This window comes from Macrobrachium nipponense, chromosome 13, assembly GCF_015104395.2.
Source record: "Macrobrachium nipponense isolate FS-2020 chromosome 13, ASM1510439v2, whole genome shotgun sequence".
NCBI lineage: Eukaryota > Metazoa > Arthropoda > Malacostraca > Decapoda > Palaemonidae > Macrobrachium > Macrobrachium nipponense.
In genome coordinates, this window is record NC_087206.1 from 61834352 (window position 1) to 61854500 (window position 20149).

A 20149-nucleotide genomic window follows, 5' to 3' on the forward strand; every position below is an offset into this window, starting at 1 on the left:
CTGGAACACATTTTTTTATGCTATACTGTACTGTATTGTGGTATATATCACTAACAGACAACTAATAGGCCTTTTAGTTTTCACTTCCATCTTTCTAAACATTCCTAACTCAGTGTACTGAAGCTTTCTTCTGATTTATCTCGACAGGGTTTTTTGACATTCTCAAACCTGTAACAAGTATCAATTCTCATATGGGTTTTAAAACACATCAAAGTTGCGTGTTTTATTCTGAGACAACAGAACTACACACCTGTCACATAAAACCAGCAATTAATTAAAAGTACAAATAAAATCATGCTATTTCTTATCTGGATTTGCACCCATCTGAGTAGGATCCTGTGATGGATAATGAATAATACCATGAGTAAGAGGAGGGGGAGGACCAACTCCGGGAATAGGTGGTGGCTGAGGGAAGAATGCTGGAGGACGAACACCAGGAGGTGGTCGAAGAGGTGCCCGCAAATGAGGAGGGAAAAATGGAGGTGGCTGTAGAGGGGGTAAATGGCCAGGAGGAGCTGGTGGCACACCAGGAGGCCGAGGACCCAATGGTCCTAGTGGTGGAGGTCCCCCCGGAATGCCTCCAGGCGGTGGAACTGGTGGTCTTGGTGGTGCTTGGCCTGGTGGCCTTGGTGGTCGTATAGTTGGTGCCCCTGATGTTGGAGGACCTTGACCAGGAGGCAAAGGTATACTGGCTGCTGCAGAGGGTAGGTTAAAGAAGTTATTCTGCAGTTCTTCAGGAGGTGGGGGAAGTGCTGGGAGACCTGGTACTGGTTCTAATGGCTGAGGTGCAACATCTTCTCCTTCAAGACCCTCCATGCCACCTAAAGCTCCCTGTCTGGCTTGTGAACGACCCCACTTTATGTTCAAACGACGACCCTGTATTATAAGTTTATTAAAAGTACGTTCAGCAGCTACCTCTGATGCAGCTCTTGTGGTAAACTGAACAAAAGCATATTGCTGTTTTGCCACTACATTAACACTTCGTAATTCCCCATACTGATAGAAATGATCACGTAGCTCCTTTTCTCCAATTCTGTCACCAAGATTACCTACGTACAGGGTTGTAATTGACTTATCCTCTGGTGGTTCCAACCGTGGCATTGCTGCTGCTCTCTTTAGGAGTTTGTCTGCAACAGGGTCATTGACACCATAATAACGGTCTTTGATATTCTGATCTGCAAGTGGGTCATCTGGGTCTGTTGGTTTTTCGTGACGATAAGGACATTCCTCTCCTCTTTTACATTCTCCTTTAACCCAAAAAGAACAGATGTGTGGTCTATTGCGTTTGTAGTATGGTGTTGTGCGAGCAAGACGCAACAACATCTCAGAATGTGTTTTTGTTTTACCTAAAACTCCTCCAGGTGTGCTTCCATCAGATGTTGCTGCCATCTGACGTTCCATATTTTGAATGTAAAATTCCTTATTGACTTCACTCTTGGGCATGTCATCTGTTAGGCTTAAAGCAGAGTCCCTCACCTGAAAATAAATGAGTTTTGAAGCTGAAAAATAAGACTATGGTGGAGCTATATAAACAGTGGAGAAACATCTTTCTCCCATATAAAAATTTTGACATCTCAGTGCTGCATGCAATTTAATAGAAGTTCTCAAGCAGAAGGAGGTCACTGCAACAGGAACTTTGTATATATACTATAATGTTAAATACTTGCATTGCTAATGCAGAAGTTTATTTCCTTAACACAAAACATCACTTTAGCTGCTACAGGCATTTCAGTAATTTGCCTTTCTTGACAAATTCATCAATATTTAATGAAACTTACTGTTGTACTGTCTTCAAACCTGGTCAAGGGTAATAGTAGACTCAGAAATTAATTGACCCTTACAAAGGATGAAAAATAACACCATTATTTAATAAATGAATGATGAAATAATACAATAGCTCTAGATTTCCAGCACAGGCATTTTTTGCCATTCTCTGCTTAAAACCATGAAAAGAGGGAGCTGAAGTGGTTGGACAGAAAGACAGAGAGATCCAGAAAATAAAGAGATGAAGTACAGGGCTCTAGAGGTGGAACTGAGGGAACCTCCACAGTTGCAGTAAGAAGTACTGATCGGAGATGCTGGACATCAAGACCAAAGAAAGGAAATGGGAATGGAGGTGGAGTTAAATAAAAAAAAAAACTATAGCTAGGGGCTGAAAGGATGCTACAAACATTTTTTAACTATGCCTACAATAAAGTGCACCACATAAGGTGCACTAACCCTCCATCCCAAAGGAGAGGGTAAAAAAATAAAAAAAATAAATAAAATCAAACCCAGCCATCATCATTAGCCCTACACTCAACACAATCTATGAAGTTTGAAGATGAGAGGATGGATAACTAAAAAATTAACCACCAAGTGATAAAAGGCATGTGAACACCTTTAACCCTTCCATAGAATAGAACAGCTGGTTTCATTCTTTTGCACAAAACTTTTAAAACATCCAGAATGATAAGACTTGGGGGAGGGTACTTTTGTTAAGATTGATCTGTCTAAATGAAAATTTCTTTACTTTACACAAGCTGAAATAATTTCATAACAAGCCCACGAATAATAACCAATGTTTTGGTGGAAGGACAAAAGAAAATGATTCACAACATCAACAAGATTTTGGTGAATTTAAATCTGGAACCAACTGTACAAACCCAACTTGAATGTGAAGTAATAATTAGTATCATGAACACTTCAACATGCATGCAAAAAAGGAACAATTCAAAGTAAGGTGAAACCATTTCAAACCCCATGAGTCCATTTCTCCAAGATGAGTGATAGCTGAATTCAGAAATTAAAATGAACATAAAATTTTGTCAAAAAGGGGTTACACATCCCTCTTCAAACACAACAGTTATAACAAATATACACCCAACCTCATTTGTATTACATCACTTGGTACAACTTGGTGAAGGTTTACCAACATTTCCAAGTCCTTACTCTTACGATGAATGGAACCTCAGGATTCCTTTTAGAACGAACAAAAGTTCATTGAACCTGGATTTCCTGAACAGACACTCTTAGCTGAAAAGGTTCCTCCACAGATGCCCTAGAATTTGCTTGAAGGATATCCTGCCATTCTTCAACTGAAGTTCCTTTGTGCTCTTGAGATGGTGCTGAACAGCCCCATGTGACCAAAGATGGTGGTCCCAAGCACAGGTAATGGCCAATGCCAAGACAGTGAAGTGGTCAGGAAAAAAGAAAAAAAAAGTAGATGACAAATCCCTGGTGTGGGTGATACAGCAATGTATTTGCTCACTTGTCTGATGGGAGCCAAAGCCAGTAATAAGGCAATCTACATGGAAAGCAGTTCTAAGGAGGTACTATTAACCAGAGATTAAAATCGAGCCTTGGTAAGGAATTAAATAGCTAAGGAAAGATCCCCTTCCAAGTGCTGAAAGAACTGTTCAAGATCTTTGGCACTAGTAACATCAATACAGTTCAGATTGAAAACTTATGCAACAACTATAACATTACTCTTAATTACTGCTCCACAAAAGGTTGTGATCATGGCTTTGCTGGCAGAACCCAAAAAGCCACAATTGTGGCCTTGTTCAAAACTAGAACCCGCACTTGTATTTCAGAAAAACTGGTGGCTCAGCTACATTACTAGAATTCTGCCTTCCTATTGGATACAGACTCATTAGCTTATCTTAAAAAGTGTATCTCATGGCTTGCATGGTGGCAGAAACCCAAATATTCAGGAGTATTTTTGTGTCGTTCTTCATTATGGGAATAATACAAGTACTCAATGCATTATATTTATGTAATTCATCAAATGTTTTATTACACAGCAAGAAAAGATACTGGCAAAATACTGCATTAAATGAATTCAGGTACATAAAAGTATTAACCAATTTCATCAATATAACTGATGTGTGAAAACATTTTGATATGTAATCTGCCAAATAGCCTATATGACCATTTTGCAGAAAACAAAATTTTATGGAAACTTGCTGTGCTTCTCATAAATCATGAAACAATGTTTCAAATTATCATCTCTGCAACACAAAGGAAGGAAATGTATATATTTATGCAAAATATTCAATGGATATTTATACATTATTTCAGCATTACTTTTAGCAAAAAACTACTTTAAAAAAATATTACAATCTGACATTCACCCAGTTGCTTTCAATATCATGTATTGGATAAACAGATAGCTTAATGATACATTTTTTTATGTACATCTGATAAATAATAGGTATCTAAACTTATGACCAAGAACATACAAATTCTGTAGATAATGTTCCCTATTGTGGCCTGATTTTAGGTTCATGTTTCATTTCTGTTATAAACAATTTTATCACACCTGTCAAAAGATTATTTGCGGGAACTCACACATTTTGCACCAAAAGAAAGAAATCTGTAATTACAGGCATAGAGGCACTAAAAGAATTGATGACTTTATAATACACTTACTAAAGAAGTTTTTAAACTCTGAAAGAGGTTGACGGTTTACAACCGAGAGATTGCTGCTGGAGTGATTAAAGAGAAACATTTCTCCCTATGCCCTTCCTTGCTTGATAAACTCCATGCATGAGGTTGGAACATTACTGGATTATCATGGAATTTACAAGTTGAGGTTGGTTTACAAGCCTTGCTGAAGGTAAACTGAAGAAAGCAATTACGTATAGGACGAAGGTAGGGCCTGACAGTGGCCCCCCTAACAGTTTGAACAAACAAGGATACTTTAGTGAGGGAATTAACACCAGAAATCAGAAAAGCAGACAATGTTAACGCATAATGCTTGGTTGTTATCATCATTACTATTATTCAGTAGATTAAACATGATATTTTTATAATAAAATAAGGTTTTTGTATATACTTACCCAATAATTATATAGCTAAGAGCTTTCTTAGCTATATAATTACAGGGTAAGTCCCACATACAAAAATGATATTGTTATGATACAATAAAGTTTGTTCATACTTACCTGGCAGATATATATATAGCTGTATTTTCTGAAGTCCGACAGAATTTTTACTTGTTTTTAAAACTTCCGACACACGCAGTGGTCGGCCAGGTGGTTAGTACCCATTCCCGCCGCTGGGAGGCGGGTATCAGGAACCATTCCCATTTTCTATTCATAATTTTTATTTCCACTGTCCCCTGAGGGGAGGTGGGTGGGTACTTGATTATATATATCTGCCAGGTAAGTATGAAAAACAAACTTTATTGTATCATAACAATATCATTTTGTTCATGAAACTTACCTGTCAGATATATATATAGCTGAATCCCACCTTTGGAGGTGGGAAGGGACAGAATAGAAGGATTTTGGGAAACAAATGCATGCAGATGATTTACATCTTGGTTCCACCTGTTAGCATAGCTGACTTCGTGATTACTGTCACCCAAGTCTGCTTCTTCTGCTTTACTAGAGTTGCCAGCGAGGTAGAGACCTATAAAGCTGGTGCACTCCAGATGATCTGTCAACGGGGGCGTGACCACAATGTGACTAGACCATATTGACCATACCATGAGGGCTAAGAAGTAAAATAAATATATATATATAAATATATATATCACCTGACCAACCTAGCCAAAGTTAAGGTGTGTTAACTAAGGCTTAAGAGTAAAGAAGTCGCCGTTGTCGGCGACTCAAACAACTAAATTAAGAGCTCTTCCTAACCATTTTCTACAGGATAGGATGAGTGGTACTTCTTGCCCCCAAGATTGTGTCTGCAGACACGTATGGCCCTAGCGAGCAGCAGATCTCATATGCCATCTTCACATCTCGCAGGGAGTGTGAAGTGAACACAGAGTTGCTTCGCTAAAACATGGTACTCAGGATGTTGCTGAGTGCCATGCTCTGTTGAAATGCTTCCGAGGCCACGCCCTCACCTCGTGAGCATTCAGATAAAAGATTTCAAATCTTTGTGCAAACACAATGAAGGAGCATTTTTGAAAGAACTCCTTAACACTAAAGCCAGGGTGTTCTTCGATATGGGCAAGTCTGGTCCTTTTTCGGAACACTGCAGATTGCCCGAATGACTTCGACTTTCTTAGTTTTTATGTAGATAAAACTTGAGAGACCCGACAGGGCACAGGACTCTCTCTGGCTCCTGCCCACTAACTTGTGCCATCCTTGATTCCAAGCTCCTGGCCCAAGGACAAAACGGGTTTCCATTCTTAGGCCACAACAGAAGGCTTAGAGAGCACACGCCTTGTGTTCTCCAAAGCCAAAACTTGTGACGATGGCTTAAAATCTCACTAACCCTCTTTGTCGTATCTAGGGTGGTTAGAAGAAGGCCTTCCTGATCACATGCAAGAAGTTAACAGGTAAGAGAGGTTCGAATGCTTTGACATCAAGAACTTCAGACTACGTCTAAGTTCCATATTGAAAGCTTCGATCTGGACATGCACAGTCAGTCCGTCTGTACTAAAGTCAGGTGACCAACCAGTTGACCAGTCAGACGAATCAAGGACAGCAAGGCTGTACCCTGAAGACCATAAGGCACTATTCTTCGCTGAACAAGGATGAGTGTCTGGACTGCCTGGGCGATTCAATCTAAGCAAACCTTGGGGGGTGTTATCAACGCAAAACCCAACAACGTCGTCAGCGAATCAACTCCTGACTCGAGCTTCTGGTGCCGGAGAAAAGGAGCGAGGAGCAAAAAGGCAATTCAGTCCTGAAGGAAGAATGCCTGACAGTCCAACCTGGTCTCATGTTACACGATCATCGGGGGTGTATAAACGCAACCGACTTCGTCAACAAGAAACTCCGGGCTACTATATGTCGCCTGATCTCGCACGAGTGTCTGACTCCGAGAAAACATGAGACAAAAAGTAGATGGTGAGCGAGATTCGAGATTCCACAGAACTCAAAGATCGTGAAGGGCTTTATTGTTTGACAGACGCAAATACTCTGAGCCCAAAGGCCGTCAACAACATATTTGCGTATTCTTTAATAGTTGTGACTGCCAGCTTATCCCATTCTTCAGACGGAAATGGCAGACGTAATCTTATTCCTGTCAACATCTCGATAGCCTGAACGTAGTCAGACTCAAAGCGGAGAGGTTATAGGTACCTTTCGAGTTAGAGTAGACGGACTCTCTCGGAAAAAGTCCTTGGAAAGTGAACTAGGAAGTATGTGCCTTTGTGACCTCTGTGAATCCAGGATCCTGAGGGCCAACATGGGGCGATCAGCCGTCCTTGTCGCTCCCTGTGACGTCATAAATCCTCTTATTACATCCTAAGCGATTGAAAAGGGGAAAAGAGACTAAACATCCATCCCCGTTCAATATCATAGGATGGCATTTTAATGGTACCGATCCCGGATCGAGAATAAGGGAGCAGAGAAGAAGAAGCCTCTTCGTCCTCAACATATCGAAGAGAAGAATGAAAGGGCGTCCCTAAAGTCTCCACAACTCTCAACTTACTTCTAAAGAAAGATTCCACTCGGAAGTCAATAGTTGCTGCCGTCGATCGAGACGATTCTTGTACGGACTTTTGCAATCCTGTAACGAACCTCTAGAGGATCGTTACATTCTACGCCTGTTGTTATAATAGGCTCTTTCTCGTAAACTCGAACAGGGACCGAGAGAGAAGATACTTCTTAAGATAGAGAGAGCTGTGGAATATCAGAGTTGATCGGACCACTGGTTCCCAAAAACTCGTTTCGAGGACTGGGGGGACTACCGAATCGCTTTTACTTCTTTCAGATTAAGATCCAGGACATCTGAAAACCATATCCAGATGTCCGGCACCTTCTTTCTATCACCTCAGGTGATAGACGCCACAGAGATGTTCAGAATCATTCCTAGATCTTGAATAATATTTCAGTTTCCCGGTTGGAAAAAACTGTGATCTGAATTGCAGTCTATTCGGGAAAACAAACTTCTTCAGGAAGGAAATGGTCCCCAGCAAGCTCATCCATTCCCTCCCCCCCAAGTATGCTTACTTCCCTAATAAGGCTGCGCTTTGCCTAAGCATTAGAGCATATAAAAGAGCAATGTTTGCGGTAGACTCGTAGTTCTATTACCGTGCGGGTAACGAGCACGAAAGGATTTAAGAGATAACTTCTGTTGAACATTAGTAAGGCAAACGGAATGCTAACGTTTATTCAGTCGTAAGAAATCCCTTCAATCTTAGGCTAAAGTCCGTGAATTGTAGGACAGAGATAGAGTTAGTCAGTCAATCCCGCAGGAGAGACGTAACCGTCAGCACAGAGATACGATTAGTCAGTCAATCCCGCAGGGAGAGAGAGACGTCACATACCGCGCATGACAGCGCACGATCTGTTACTGGATCTGTTGGACACTTGGACTGGAGTCTGGAGGACAGACTGCAGACACAGCGTGACAGCACAGCCAGCAGCTTACGAATGTCGTCTTCTTTCACTTATGTCTGGGTTGCCAGCTACCCTATTCTACGAAGAAATAGTCCGTTATTTTTTGAGCAGAAAGACTCTCAAGCTGGTATATTTAAGCGAAACAGAAAACGCTAAATATATAGATGCGTTTGTGTCGTCAGAACAATACCATACAACGGTAAAAGATAAATCGGAAACTCCTGGAAGGCTGCAGGGAGTAACGATTAAAAGTCCTTAAAATAGACAATAGACCTCTCGGTTGCCATCCGAAGAGGTAACTACAGCAAGCGTATATGACTTGAACCAACCAGAAATAAAATAACGCAAGGCAAAATATGAAATTATATCACAATAAAGTTTGTTCATACTTACCTGGCAGACATATATATAGCTGAATTCGGAAATACAGCTACAAAATTAACGAATACATATCTGGACAGGCAAGTTTCATGAACAAAACTTAAGAGAATCGAAGCAGTCAGCTCAAGCTTCTTATGTTATTGACATAAGCGTTCATTGACGTAGTCTACAAGTCTATTTCTTGTACGAGTCTGCGAATGACGAATGAGAGCTCTTCCGAATCTTGTCAATAAGAGCTTATTCGCTTACGCAATATCAAGTTAATGAGATGTTTGTCAATGAGAAACTAACCCATTTACGGGACAAAGAGATATTTTGTCAATGAGGGGATACACCACTTACTTGACAAAACGATAGTATATTGTCAATGGGGGGGGGAAAGTCACTGAATTGACAAAACGTAATCCAGGAAGTCGAGCATTTTATTTTTCCGATTTCCGTCTCAAACGAGGGAGGGGCAAAGAATCTGTTAAGAGACTGGGCTTACGGCAGGTTTTAGAACGACGCTGTTCAATTCGGCAGCGTAGTCCCGACTAGAAACTAACAAACCTATCATCTGAAAAACCCTTTCAGATGGGCTAAAAAGCTTGCAAACTTATCCTGGGAAGAGGAAGAAATTCTCCAACCAGCTTCCTCTCCCTTATCACAACTAATGCCTGCTAAAGCTTAAAATTTATTGGCAGTATGGCAAAGGAAGTCCTGTCTTGCGCTTTCCTGAAGAGCGTTCTTTTGATGAGTGCCTTTGCAAGAATCCTACTGACGTTGCCGAGAGTCCTGACGTACAGGACATCGAGCCTTTACATAACCCGTAACTGCCTTATTGCAAAGTCTTGACTGCGGTAGAGAAACGAGATCTTCCCTTGAGCTTTCCTTAACTCCATCCACCTTTGCGAAAAGCAATATAATATTGACAGAGACCTCTTGAATCACGAAAACCCGAGGTCTTGCTGGGTTTCGAAGACGAAGTTGTCTGTTCACTTTAAGCTTCTCCGAAGCACTGCTTACTTCACATTCTTTGCATGTGAGGTATAAGGTATCACCGAAGGTAGAGGTAAAAATTCTTGAGGCCCAAATCGTAAAACAAGAGCTAGAAGAGTTCAACAGAAACGTTCAGCCAGGCGCCACACCTGGCGTGCGCTGGCGCGCGCGCGATCGGCGTCCACTGGCGACAGCGAGCGCGCTCGGCGTCCACTGGCGAGCAGCGAGCGCGCTCGGCGTCCACTGGCTTGCGCTCGGCGTCCACTGGTGCGCGCTTGGCGTGCACCCGCGCATGCTGCCTGGCGTCCATCCGAACGTCCCGTCCAAGCCGAGCGTCAAAAGAAGCGTGCAGAAAAGCGTCACGCTCCTGACAGGCGTCAAAAACAAGCGAGATACATTTCGAGAGAAATCCGACTGCACGAAACAGTCTCAGGAGAAGGTTTGAGTATCGCGTGAGAATACGAGGGCGACTGGCGAGGGGAACGCCTTCTTATTTAGCCACAGTAAACAAAGCTCTGGACGTCCGCTCTCAAAAGCGTCCTGCTACTAAGACTTCTTTTTCATATTTCTCGGTGGAAAGACGTACACGTGATCAGGCGACGTTCGCCTTCTACTTCTCACTGGAACGCATAACGAGAGAGAGAGACGTGAAGCGTCCTCTTCTATAAAGCTTCTATTTAGAGGGCGCGAGTCCTTCCGAAAGCTCCAACCCCTGCGCGGGCGAGGACGCTTCGGAGGACGAGAAGCAATCCTTCAGGATTCGTGCACGTGCACGCACTAAGGCAGTCTGGGATTTTCATCAGAAAACTGCCGAAGGCACGCCAGATCGGTGGGGGTTCCTCGTAACCCTCCTTCGGCTTTCGACATGCTCTCTCCCCGGGTCCTGGGAGTCAAGCAGAGGTCCAGGCCTAGAGGCGAAATAAGGCCGATCTGACGCACCCTCCACTACACAAGGGGCACTGTCACTGCACTTAGCCACTTCATATTGCTCTCTAAAGCAAGCACTTTCGATTCTAAGATACGAATCGAAGGAGTATTAGAGAAAGGGCAATAACCTCTACAGACACTTGTTTAGGGCCCGAGGTAACATTACAGGGTTATGAGAAACAATAACAGAAGTAGCACTCTTCACAACAATGAAGGAGAGCGATCACCTCTCGCAGACATATTCATAACCCGTAGGCTATACTACAGGGTTAGGCAAAAAAAAAAAAAAGTCTACAGGAAGGTTAGCAGGTTCACTACCCTGACTTTTGTTTACTGATTAATTGCGTACATACGAATCATACGTTTTCCTTACGGAATTAGACATGTTTACTGATTAATTGCGTACATACGAATCATACGTCTTCCTTACGGAATTAGACAAAGTCTCACACTCCTTACATGACAAAAAATCTCGACAAAGAAGCAAGGACTCCATACCCCCTCGTGCATACCAATGTGCGGATCTACCGAAGCTTTCGGTAGCCACACCCTATCTTTGCGGACAACACCCTCTGAAACTAGCCTAACTAGATTCAGATATCTTATGCAAAAATGAATCAAATTCAAATCAATTTAAGATAGCGTATGTCTAGCCACAATCCAAGTAAATAAATTTAAAATGACAATTAGGATACTTAGCGGCAATGAAGTTTCCAAAATCTAAGACGGAGGTACTGGAAACAGGTGTTTCCAGCACCGGCGACAGAAAAATTATGAATAGAAAATGGGAATGGTTCCTGATACCCGCCTCCCAGCGGCGGGAATGGGTACTAACCACCTGGCCGACCACTGCGTGTGTCGGAAGTTTTTAAAATTCTGTCGGACTTCAGAAAATACAGCTATATATATATCTGACAGGTAAGTTTCATGAACAAACTACTTATTCATGTGGAAGAACCCCACAAGGGCCACTGACTTGAAATTGAAGAAGCTTCAAAAAAATACGGTGTTCATTAGGAAGAAATAGAAGGAGGTAAAGACAAACACAGAAGGAAGAGATACCACTTTTTAAAAGAAAAATAATTAATAAAATAATGAATATGTAGCTGAAAAGGCACTAAGATGCAAGGAGAAGCGTATTAGTGTAGGTAGTAATGCATTGCAGAAGTAGCTGGTGCTACCATGGATATAACAGAAATAAACAACTCTCCTCAAATACATACAGAGGCAATGATAGAATTGCAAGTAAGAGTAAATAAAGCACTGGCAACTGCAGTAACTAAGTAACTTGGACCAAAAAGGTTCAAAGCCCCTGTGGCAATTATAGGGACTGAAGCAAGATCAAGGAAAAAAATGGAAGTGGTAGCTAAAGGCATCAGCATCAAATCCACTAGATTTGTTGTGGTAGGAGCTGTAGCAGGAATGAAGGAAGGAAGGAAGATGGCATATGAACAAATAGTGACGTAGTAGAAAAACTTGACCAACCTGAAACTGCAGGTGCTAGAAGCAAGTAAGCAGGACATTTGTATTAAAGGGCTGAAGAGAGGATATCAAAGAAGTGATTTTGAGCTGGAGAAATTCTTGCATTACATTTGACAATTTATCAAAAATTACGTACTCCTGAAAACAAGCCAAATGCAAAAAAGATAAAGGCAGCAGAAATGATGAAAATGGCACTGGCACGGCACTGAAACAGCAAAGACTGAAAGAATCAGGCATTAAAGGGGTGACAAATTACAAAGTTGCTAACAAAGGAACAAACTGGCCCCTTATTCCCAGAAGGGATAATATTCGCCCAGAGGGAGACAGGACAAAATTACATATAAAACAGCTGATGATGAAGCAGTAGGAATAGGCCTGGAAGAACATCTACTGTAAGTTGCATCCATCCTAAAGGAAGCCAAGCATGAAATGGGAACCCTGGAAGGCTGGGCAAATACGTTGACGCTCTGTTACGAACCGAAAGAGAGGTTTGCTACAGGTTCGATATTATGATAAACAAAAAGAATTCAACACCAACAGTTGAAACTGGGGATACGAATATAGAAAGATACACAAACACAACAAAGGTTTATTTGCAAGCTTACTAACAAAGATAAATGCAGAATGGTATATCCTATTTACATAAAAAAGGCAAAATCTTACAATGCGTGAACTGGGGAAACGGTGGGGTAATGAAAGTACTTGATGGGCAGTTTTGCGCCGTCGGAGATCTATGCTCGAAGCGATGGCTTCACAAAAGGAGAACTGTGATTGCAGACGTCTTCTTGACTCCGTATTGAAGAAAATAATGTCTATTCTTGATACTTGAAGGGCAGGAACTTCTCAAAATCTCTCGCAGAACGTTTCTTCTCTGAAGTCTTGCTCAACGTCGTCCACTCCTGACGACGACTTGACCAGAATTCGACCAATTCTCGGGCGCCTTTTCCTCTCTGATCCTTCGTAGGTTCCTTCTTCTCTTATCTCTCTCGGATGATCTCTGATCTCTGCTGCTGAGCTCTCACTGATAATCTGATCTGTGGCTCTTAGTGATGATCTGCCTTTTCCTACTTCGTCAGTCGTATTTATACGGTGACCTGGGGGCGGCACCTACAGCGTATGTCACAGACTTCCGAGATTACGGGAACGATTTAGAAGTTTCTCGACGAAGTGTCGCATCAGAAATAGTGGCGTTCCTCAAGTCACGTCGGCGCCTGTCAAGTTCCACAACACTCCTGCCGATTCTAGAACCATCATGAGAACAGGCGCCTCCAACACGCGCCAATGCCTCCTTGCTGCAGAACTTCTCAAAGATGCGTTTATCTTTCCTTTATCTTTCTCTGCTATAAAGCAATTACCATGACACGCTCACAGGGCTTCTTAGGCTAGATAGGAGAATCCATGATACAACAGAAAAAGAATACACGGGCTAAGGTCAAAAACTGTCTTGGGAGGAGGACAGCAAAGAGAACGCATGCTCTCCAAGGTGGTTGAAGAAAGACTGACATGTCACTAGGTTCAAGTGTGGTCTCTGACTCGCTTCCACCTCAACTACATAAGGGATGCAGATGCCACAGACTCATTGCATCTCCAATTTTCTATTGTTATTAACCAGTTTCCAGCAGGTGCCAGAAGATTTATTCTAATGTTAAAACTGAAGGTTTGTTCCGTGTATGAACAAAAGGTGAACAATTAAGCATGAGAGATGGACTCTCCATTACTGGAACATGTCACCAACAGTTAAACTACCACATTAATCATCATCATCATCATTAGTAATAAGTAATAAGCAAGCTTATAATTTGTTTGAACAGGTGTGTTACAATGAAAATGCAAATATTCAAAAGTCCAGCTCTGACTTACCTGTGTTGGAAGACCATATTCCAGATCCAGCAAACAAGTTTGGCACACATTCTTAAGCTTTGCACAAGTCTGACATACCTCTGTCTTTTTGAACCTCATCCTTGCTCCAGGACACCTTCATTAAGGAAGAAAATAAAGAAGCCTCTATTACTGGAAAATTACAAAAACAACTATGAAACATATATAAAATGTGAGTACAGAAAACAAGTTGCAATCTGTAGCAAAAATCTTATACTACAATGAGTACAATCTCCTCACCATCATGTTCCAGAGAAGCAATAAATTTATCAATACTAATTTTATAAAGTCATATATTTCACAAATACAGACCTTTAGCTTTATCTTATGCTTTAAACAATCAAGGACTTATCAAGCTTTCAGTGGCTGCTTCCATTAAGCTATGGGGGTTGTTTATATTTTACCCATGAAATGCTCCCATTCCTTAGCTCTGCCTGCACACCAGATGTTAATAACAATTGAAGGGGATTGGAAAAAGACACTTACAATAGCAGCTTGTGGCTAAGTGACATTAAATACAGCATCTAAAAAATTGGTAAAACTTCATGAACTACAAGCTCTTCCATAGATTCAGTGCTTGCAATTACTTCAAATCAACTGGCCAACTCCTATGTCATTCAGTTGTTATTTTTCTCCAATTAAGGATCCTCAAGAAGCAGGCACCTTACATTGGAAATTGACTATAGTAATTAATACAGTACACTCTACTAAAACCAATTTCTGTAGAATCCATTCTGTGTAAATCATGGAAACTTACCAGATGTATTCTGACTAGGGAAATGTCACTATCAAATGTAACGCCGAGTGATACCAATCTAAATGCTGGTATATACAGGTAACCTGACACTAAAATATCTCACAGACAGGTGAAGTGTGCCCCTTCTCCAAAAGACTAAATTTACTTTGATCTTCCAGGAGTACATATATCCATAGTGTACTTAACAGACACCACTCACTAATCCATTCTTGATAACTGTCATGGGTAGCAGCAAACCTGCATTTCTGGGAGACAACTTCAACAAGAATTGCATCATCTGTATACTATATAGTTCCTATTTTAATTCCTACGATAAACAATCATGAACTCAACTCACTAGTAAAAAAGAAAGCTAAAAAAGTATCTGGAAAACCAGTCAAGAAAGGTTAATTTCACTAAAAACTACATAACTAACAATTCTCAGCTATCAACTGCCCCCGTACAATGCAGCTGCCTTGAACTATAATTGAATGTAAAAGTATATATAAACTACTACCTCAGAGGCTTGTGTATTGTACAAACCCAGATCATTCAGCATCATCAGCATAAACTTTAGTGTCAGCTTTTCCTAGCACTGGATTACACAAAATGACTTGTTCTCTCCAATCTTTTCTTCTTCTTCTATCGCATTTTCCATGAGTTCCTAGGCCTTCCTAAATGTCTATTTCCATGGCTACTGATTTACCTAATTCATTCTCATTACAGGTCTAAACCATCCGTAATTTTTTTTTTTTTAGTTACTTGATACCACATCTCTCTACTGATTACATACTTCACTCATAATACTATCTTTCCTCTTTACTCCAGCCATACATCTTAATGTTCTATCCGAAACTTTCCAAAATGTCTGCCATGTTCCTGCTGCCTAAGGTATTATACAGACCTTATACCCACTGTAAGACTGCTTTATCAACATCAGTTACAAAATATGTTATAAAAGCTCCTAATGCCATAACATTTCTCTATGGTTCCATTATAATTTTCAGTAGTTTTTACTCTTTACATGATTTCATTGAATTCATATTATACACTTTGGGTTTGAATAAAAAGTAGGTTTGGGATGTCTACAATCAATGAATTTGAAGTTAATTCAACCTGGAACAGCTTAAGTCTTATGAAAGCCAATTAAAAACGAATAGGCTGTACTTACCATCGGAAGACTGTGAAAGGCCTTGTACAGATCTTACATTCTTTACCATAGCGATCTCGCATCATCCGCACATATGGATTGTCTCCTAAACATGTCTGACACAATATTGGAAAGTCCTGCAAAGATCAGAACAAAATTGAAATACAGTTACTGTGAAGCATAAATGTAAAACATGAAATGGTGACACACACACTAAATATACTGTAATTTACATGTTAGGTTTGAAATAAAGATCCCACCATAACTATTGGTTATGAATTGATTAGAAATTCATTTACCTTTTAAATTCCTCATTCAACAGTGTAACTGATAATCCAATGATGGTGTTGTATTAAATTTTGTAAGAAATGATGACAAAACAACAAGTAAAACGTTTCCCCCGCTTCACACTGAAAACAATTTCAGTGCTTCAAATTGCCAAACAAATTTTCATGGAAGCTTGCACTCATTATATTTTAAGTAGTATATGAGTACCTTAATTCAAGAACAGAGAAGGGAAATAAGAGATCACTGACAATGACAAAAAATAGTTGGTGAAGGAAAACTCTATGAGAAACAAAACTCTGTTGTAAATGACAAGATATGAGGTAGCGAGTTACTGTGCATAAACATCTTTGAGAAGGGGAAATCAGGAACAAACACAAGATGTAACATAAAAGCATTATGCTAAAATACCATATTTTGAGATCGATCTTAAAGTTTTTTTTACTTTCATCCTAGACGAGCTTATACTAAACATAGCGTCCCGACGAGCTTGTACTAAACATAGTGTCCCACAGAGCTTCTACCATTAATAGGCTTAGTCCCAGCCCCCTCGAGATGAACATTAAAACCATAAACAAAAGACAGCAAATTTACCCAGACTACTAATATGATTAAAGTAAAAATGTACCAAACACCACAAAAACTTTGAACACAGGAAATTTATTCTATTATGGAGAAATTGACGAAATGGCAGCAAATGATTAGGTTAGTCAATCATAATGAACAAATGTTGATAAAATTTTACAATAGCCGAGCGGCCTGATTCCTGCCATTCGTCGATCAGAGAGATTCCTTGCACACAAATAGACTGAACCTTTCCTATAATGCTAGGTCTTGACCTAATTAGATTTTACCTACCTAGCCTAACTTAGGGTGACATGCCCTAACCTAGAACCAGTCCGGGTCGGTAACTGGTGGGAATTAGGCTGTGCAACTATTGTAAAGGTTTACCCAAATGTTTACTTAGACACCTACATTGTAGACGACAGGGTAACCAGTCTAGTAAATGTGTATGTTTATTTACTTAAATTCGCTGCCATGAGCATCAGTCAAGAGTTGTGGCCTGCCCAGGCAGCACACCGAGACCTCTACGCTCATCTCCAAGTAAGTGTTTTCTCCTAAATTAAGAAATAATGGCATAATTTAAGTGCTTTTTCAGGAAGTAGCCGTGTTCCAAGAGAGGTGGCCTTTATGTCACCACTCGGTCATATACCCTAAGCTCCCTTCTGTTGCACGATTCTTTTTAACCGTAGCATTCCAACTGAACAGCACTTTACCCAGTAATACTAAAGACATCTACTGCAACCTGGTTCACACCAGTTGCCAAATGGAAGACTTAGGTACTGCATTTCCTTTATATTTTTGTTCATGTTTGTCTTTTATTTGTGTTTAAGTCATATTCACTGTCATGTGTTTGTTTTCACATTCCGAAGGGGTTGGTGATAAACATGGCGCCCATTTGCACATAAAATTGTATAACAGAACCAGACTGGCACGGAAACAGTCTTCCATTTTACCTTCTGTCCTAACCTATATAGGTGGGTGTGTCAAGTCAAGGTGATCTAGGTAATAACTCCGCATCAGGTATTTCTTTGGAAATTACAGTTTCCTATAGTATTTGGGTTGCTTATTAAGAATTTACCATTATTTTTTGGGTCAATTGTAATTAATCCCCAGGGGCTAGTACTAAACACAGCAAAATACATTTGACACCCCAGTCCCTAGTGGTTGTCATATTCGCGGGAAAGTTCCTTGCAGTCCATGCGGAGTTAGGCTAGGGTAAAATACCAAATGGCCTGCCTCTACCATAGCACAACCACCTTCCCAAAAATCGGAAATTACCTACTACCTTTGGCCTTCATTTGTGACTTAGGAGAAAAAACTTACTTCAAGAAGAAAGTAGAGGTCTCGAGGTGTTGCTTCGACGGATGCTGCTGGCTCTTTGACTAATGTCTATCCTGGGTTACAGGTGGCCATTCGGTAACCAAACAGGATCAGTTTTTGGGTGATTCTAGTAATCTAGTTGTTAGTTTCAACCATGTTGCTTAAAAGAAAAGTCAAAGGGCCGAATCTGATGTAAAATACGAGTCTAGTATTAAAAGATAAACCGGCCAAATTCTTGGAATACCTACCTACAGTCCAACTCGTACACGAATTTAGGTATAGCCCCAGTAAAGTTAGTGTATGCCGAGCTTACGTCATCCAAGAAAATTGAGTAACCTGGCTTATAATCATCCGAAAGCGCAATTACGGTGGTCGATAGATTAAAGTTAAAAGACGGATACTGGGACCTAGGCTAACTACTAGGACCTACACCACCTCTAAGGTGGTGAAAGGTCACGCTAACTGACATCAAGATAACAACAATTAATGCAAAAATGAATACTCTGCATTCAATTTGGGTAATCTATAACAAAATACCGTCGCTAAAACTCACGGAATCTTCCCAATTTTGCCTGTTATATGTGTTGGTGCTCTTGGACATAGCCATGTTTACGTTCTGAAGGTTGTAGTTGTAGTACGCCGCCGACAGCAAACTTTTGTTTATACATCACGACCTGCTTCGTTCGTACCGTCTTTTAAGTGAAGGAATGTCAAAAATATTCAAAATTAAGAAATAAATATACGTCAAATAATTCATTTATTGATATAAAAGTAAAATATAAATATAAATATCAATCGCAATCGAAAAATTCCACAACATGACATTGTTTTTACGAAAATTTGCATGCTGAACTGCACCGAGTGAAAGAGACTGCATGGCACGTTCTACACACTGAATGAGGAGATTGTGGGCCACTTTAGCATATTGCAAAAAGTAACGCAATGCACTTTCAGCCAGAGTTTCGTATGCATAAAAGTATTGTTTTTCATACTATAATGGTAATAACTTGTCTATAAAATTACGCAATTTGGAGAGTGAAACGTTTGAAACAACCGATGTCACTGAAGCACTTTTACTCAAGGTATATTGGCAAAAGTTTGAACAACCGATGTCAGCTTAGCAAAACTTTTTACTCCAAGGATTATTTGGCCAGGGACACGACTGGGATTGGGGTATTCCCCACGATAAAACCAAGTGCCAATGAAGATGGTAGAAAAAAAAACAATAATACAATAGTACAGAAGACACCCAGGGGGGTCATTTCAGATTTTTGTTGGGGGTGCAAAAAACATTTGTCGAGTGAAGCGAGCTGAATCAGCTGCTTTTTTTTTTTTTTTAGCTGTTATGTGCTTTTTGAAGCTACACGAACAAGGTATTTCAGCAAAAACTATATACTCCCACTACTGTTTGTTTACTCATCTCATCATCACTGGTAGCTATTACAGTAGAAAGACAAGGATCAAGAAACGTAATATTTCCGATACATTTCATATATTTGATTGCAAATTTGAAAAGAAAACATGCTGTTACTTCTTGTGGCTTGGGGGGTAAGGGGGCAACATGAATCTTGGGGTGGGGGTAGTGGGCCCCCAACAAGAAAAATGTCAACAGTAAAATAATTAAAATGCGCGGAAAGGAAGTGGCACTTAATGACATATTCACTTCAACTTGGAAGATGTTCCTACAAATGGTGAAAACCATTTCTTAAATATTAAATGGGCTAGAAGAATGTATTAGATGGGCAGACAGATAACTGACTTTGATCTAATACGAAAAAAGGACGGATAAACAGTTGATAATCAACCTAGACGAGGATAATAAATAAATAAAACTCCCAGGGTACTGGATGAAACAACTTGCACAGGTCTCAGTAACAGCATAGGAGAAATAGACAGAAGCAGCTTATGTATATAAGTACAATAGTGAATTCTAAATAACATGCGAGGCCAGAAGAATCGAGTCAAATGTAACCTACTAGGGATTAGGAGCACTGCGGATAAGGTCAATGTGATAAAATGAAACAGTACCTACAGTAAAAAAACAGGACAACAAAATAAATAAATAAACAAAACGTTAAAAAATGCTCCAAAGCTTTTTGGCAAAATCTAGTTTCTGTACAGTGTATAATGCTGTATAACCTCTCGGAAACAGAACATGAA

General features: G+C 40.3%; 1 protein-coding gene across 1 annotated transcript; it reads right to left on the minus strand.

The window, feature by feature from the left end:
• Window positions 1–210: 210 nt before the first annotated feature.
• LOC135225841 (pre-mRNA-splicing factor RBM22-like) lies at window positions 211–18694 on the minus strand. The gene is made up of 4 exons (XM_064265377.1): window positions 18543–18694; window positions 15842–15957; window positions 13917–14031; window positions 211–1476 (listed from the first exon to the last, which is right to left on the minus strand). The coding sequence occupies exons 1-4, from the start codon at window positions 18594–18596 to the stop codon at window positions 298–300; spliced, it is 1464 nt and encodes a 487-aa protein (XP_064121447.1). The 5' UTR covers window positions 18597–18694; the 3' UTR covers window positions 211–297.
• Window positions 18695–20149: the final 1455 nt, after the last annotated feature.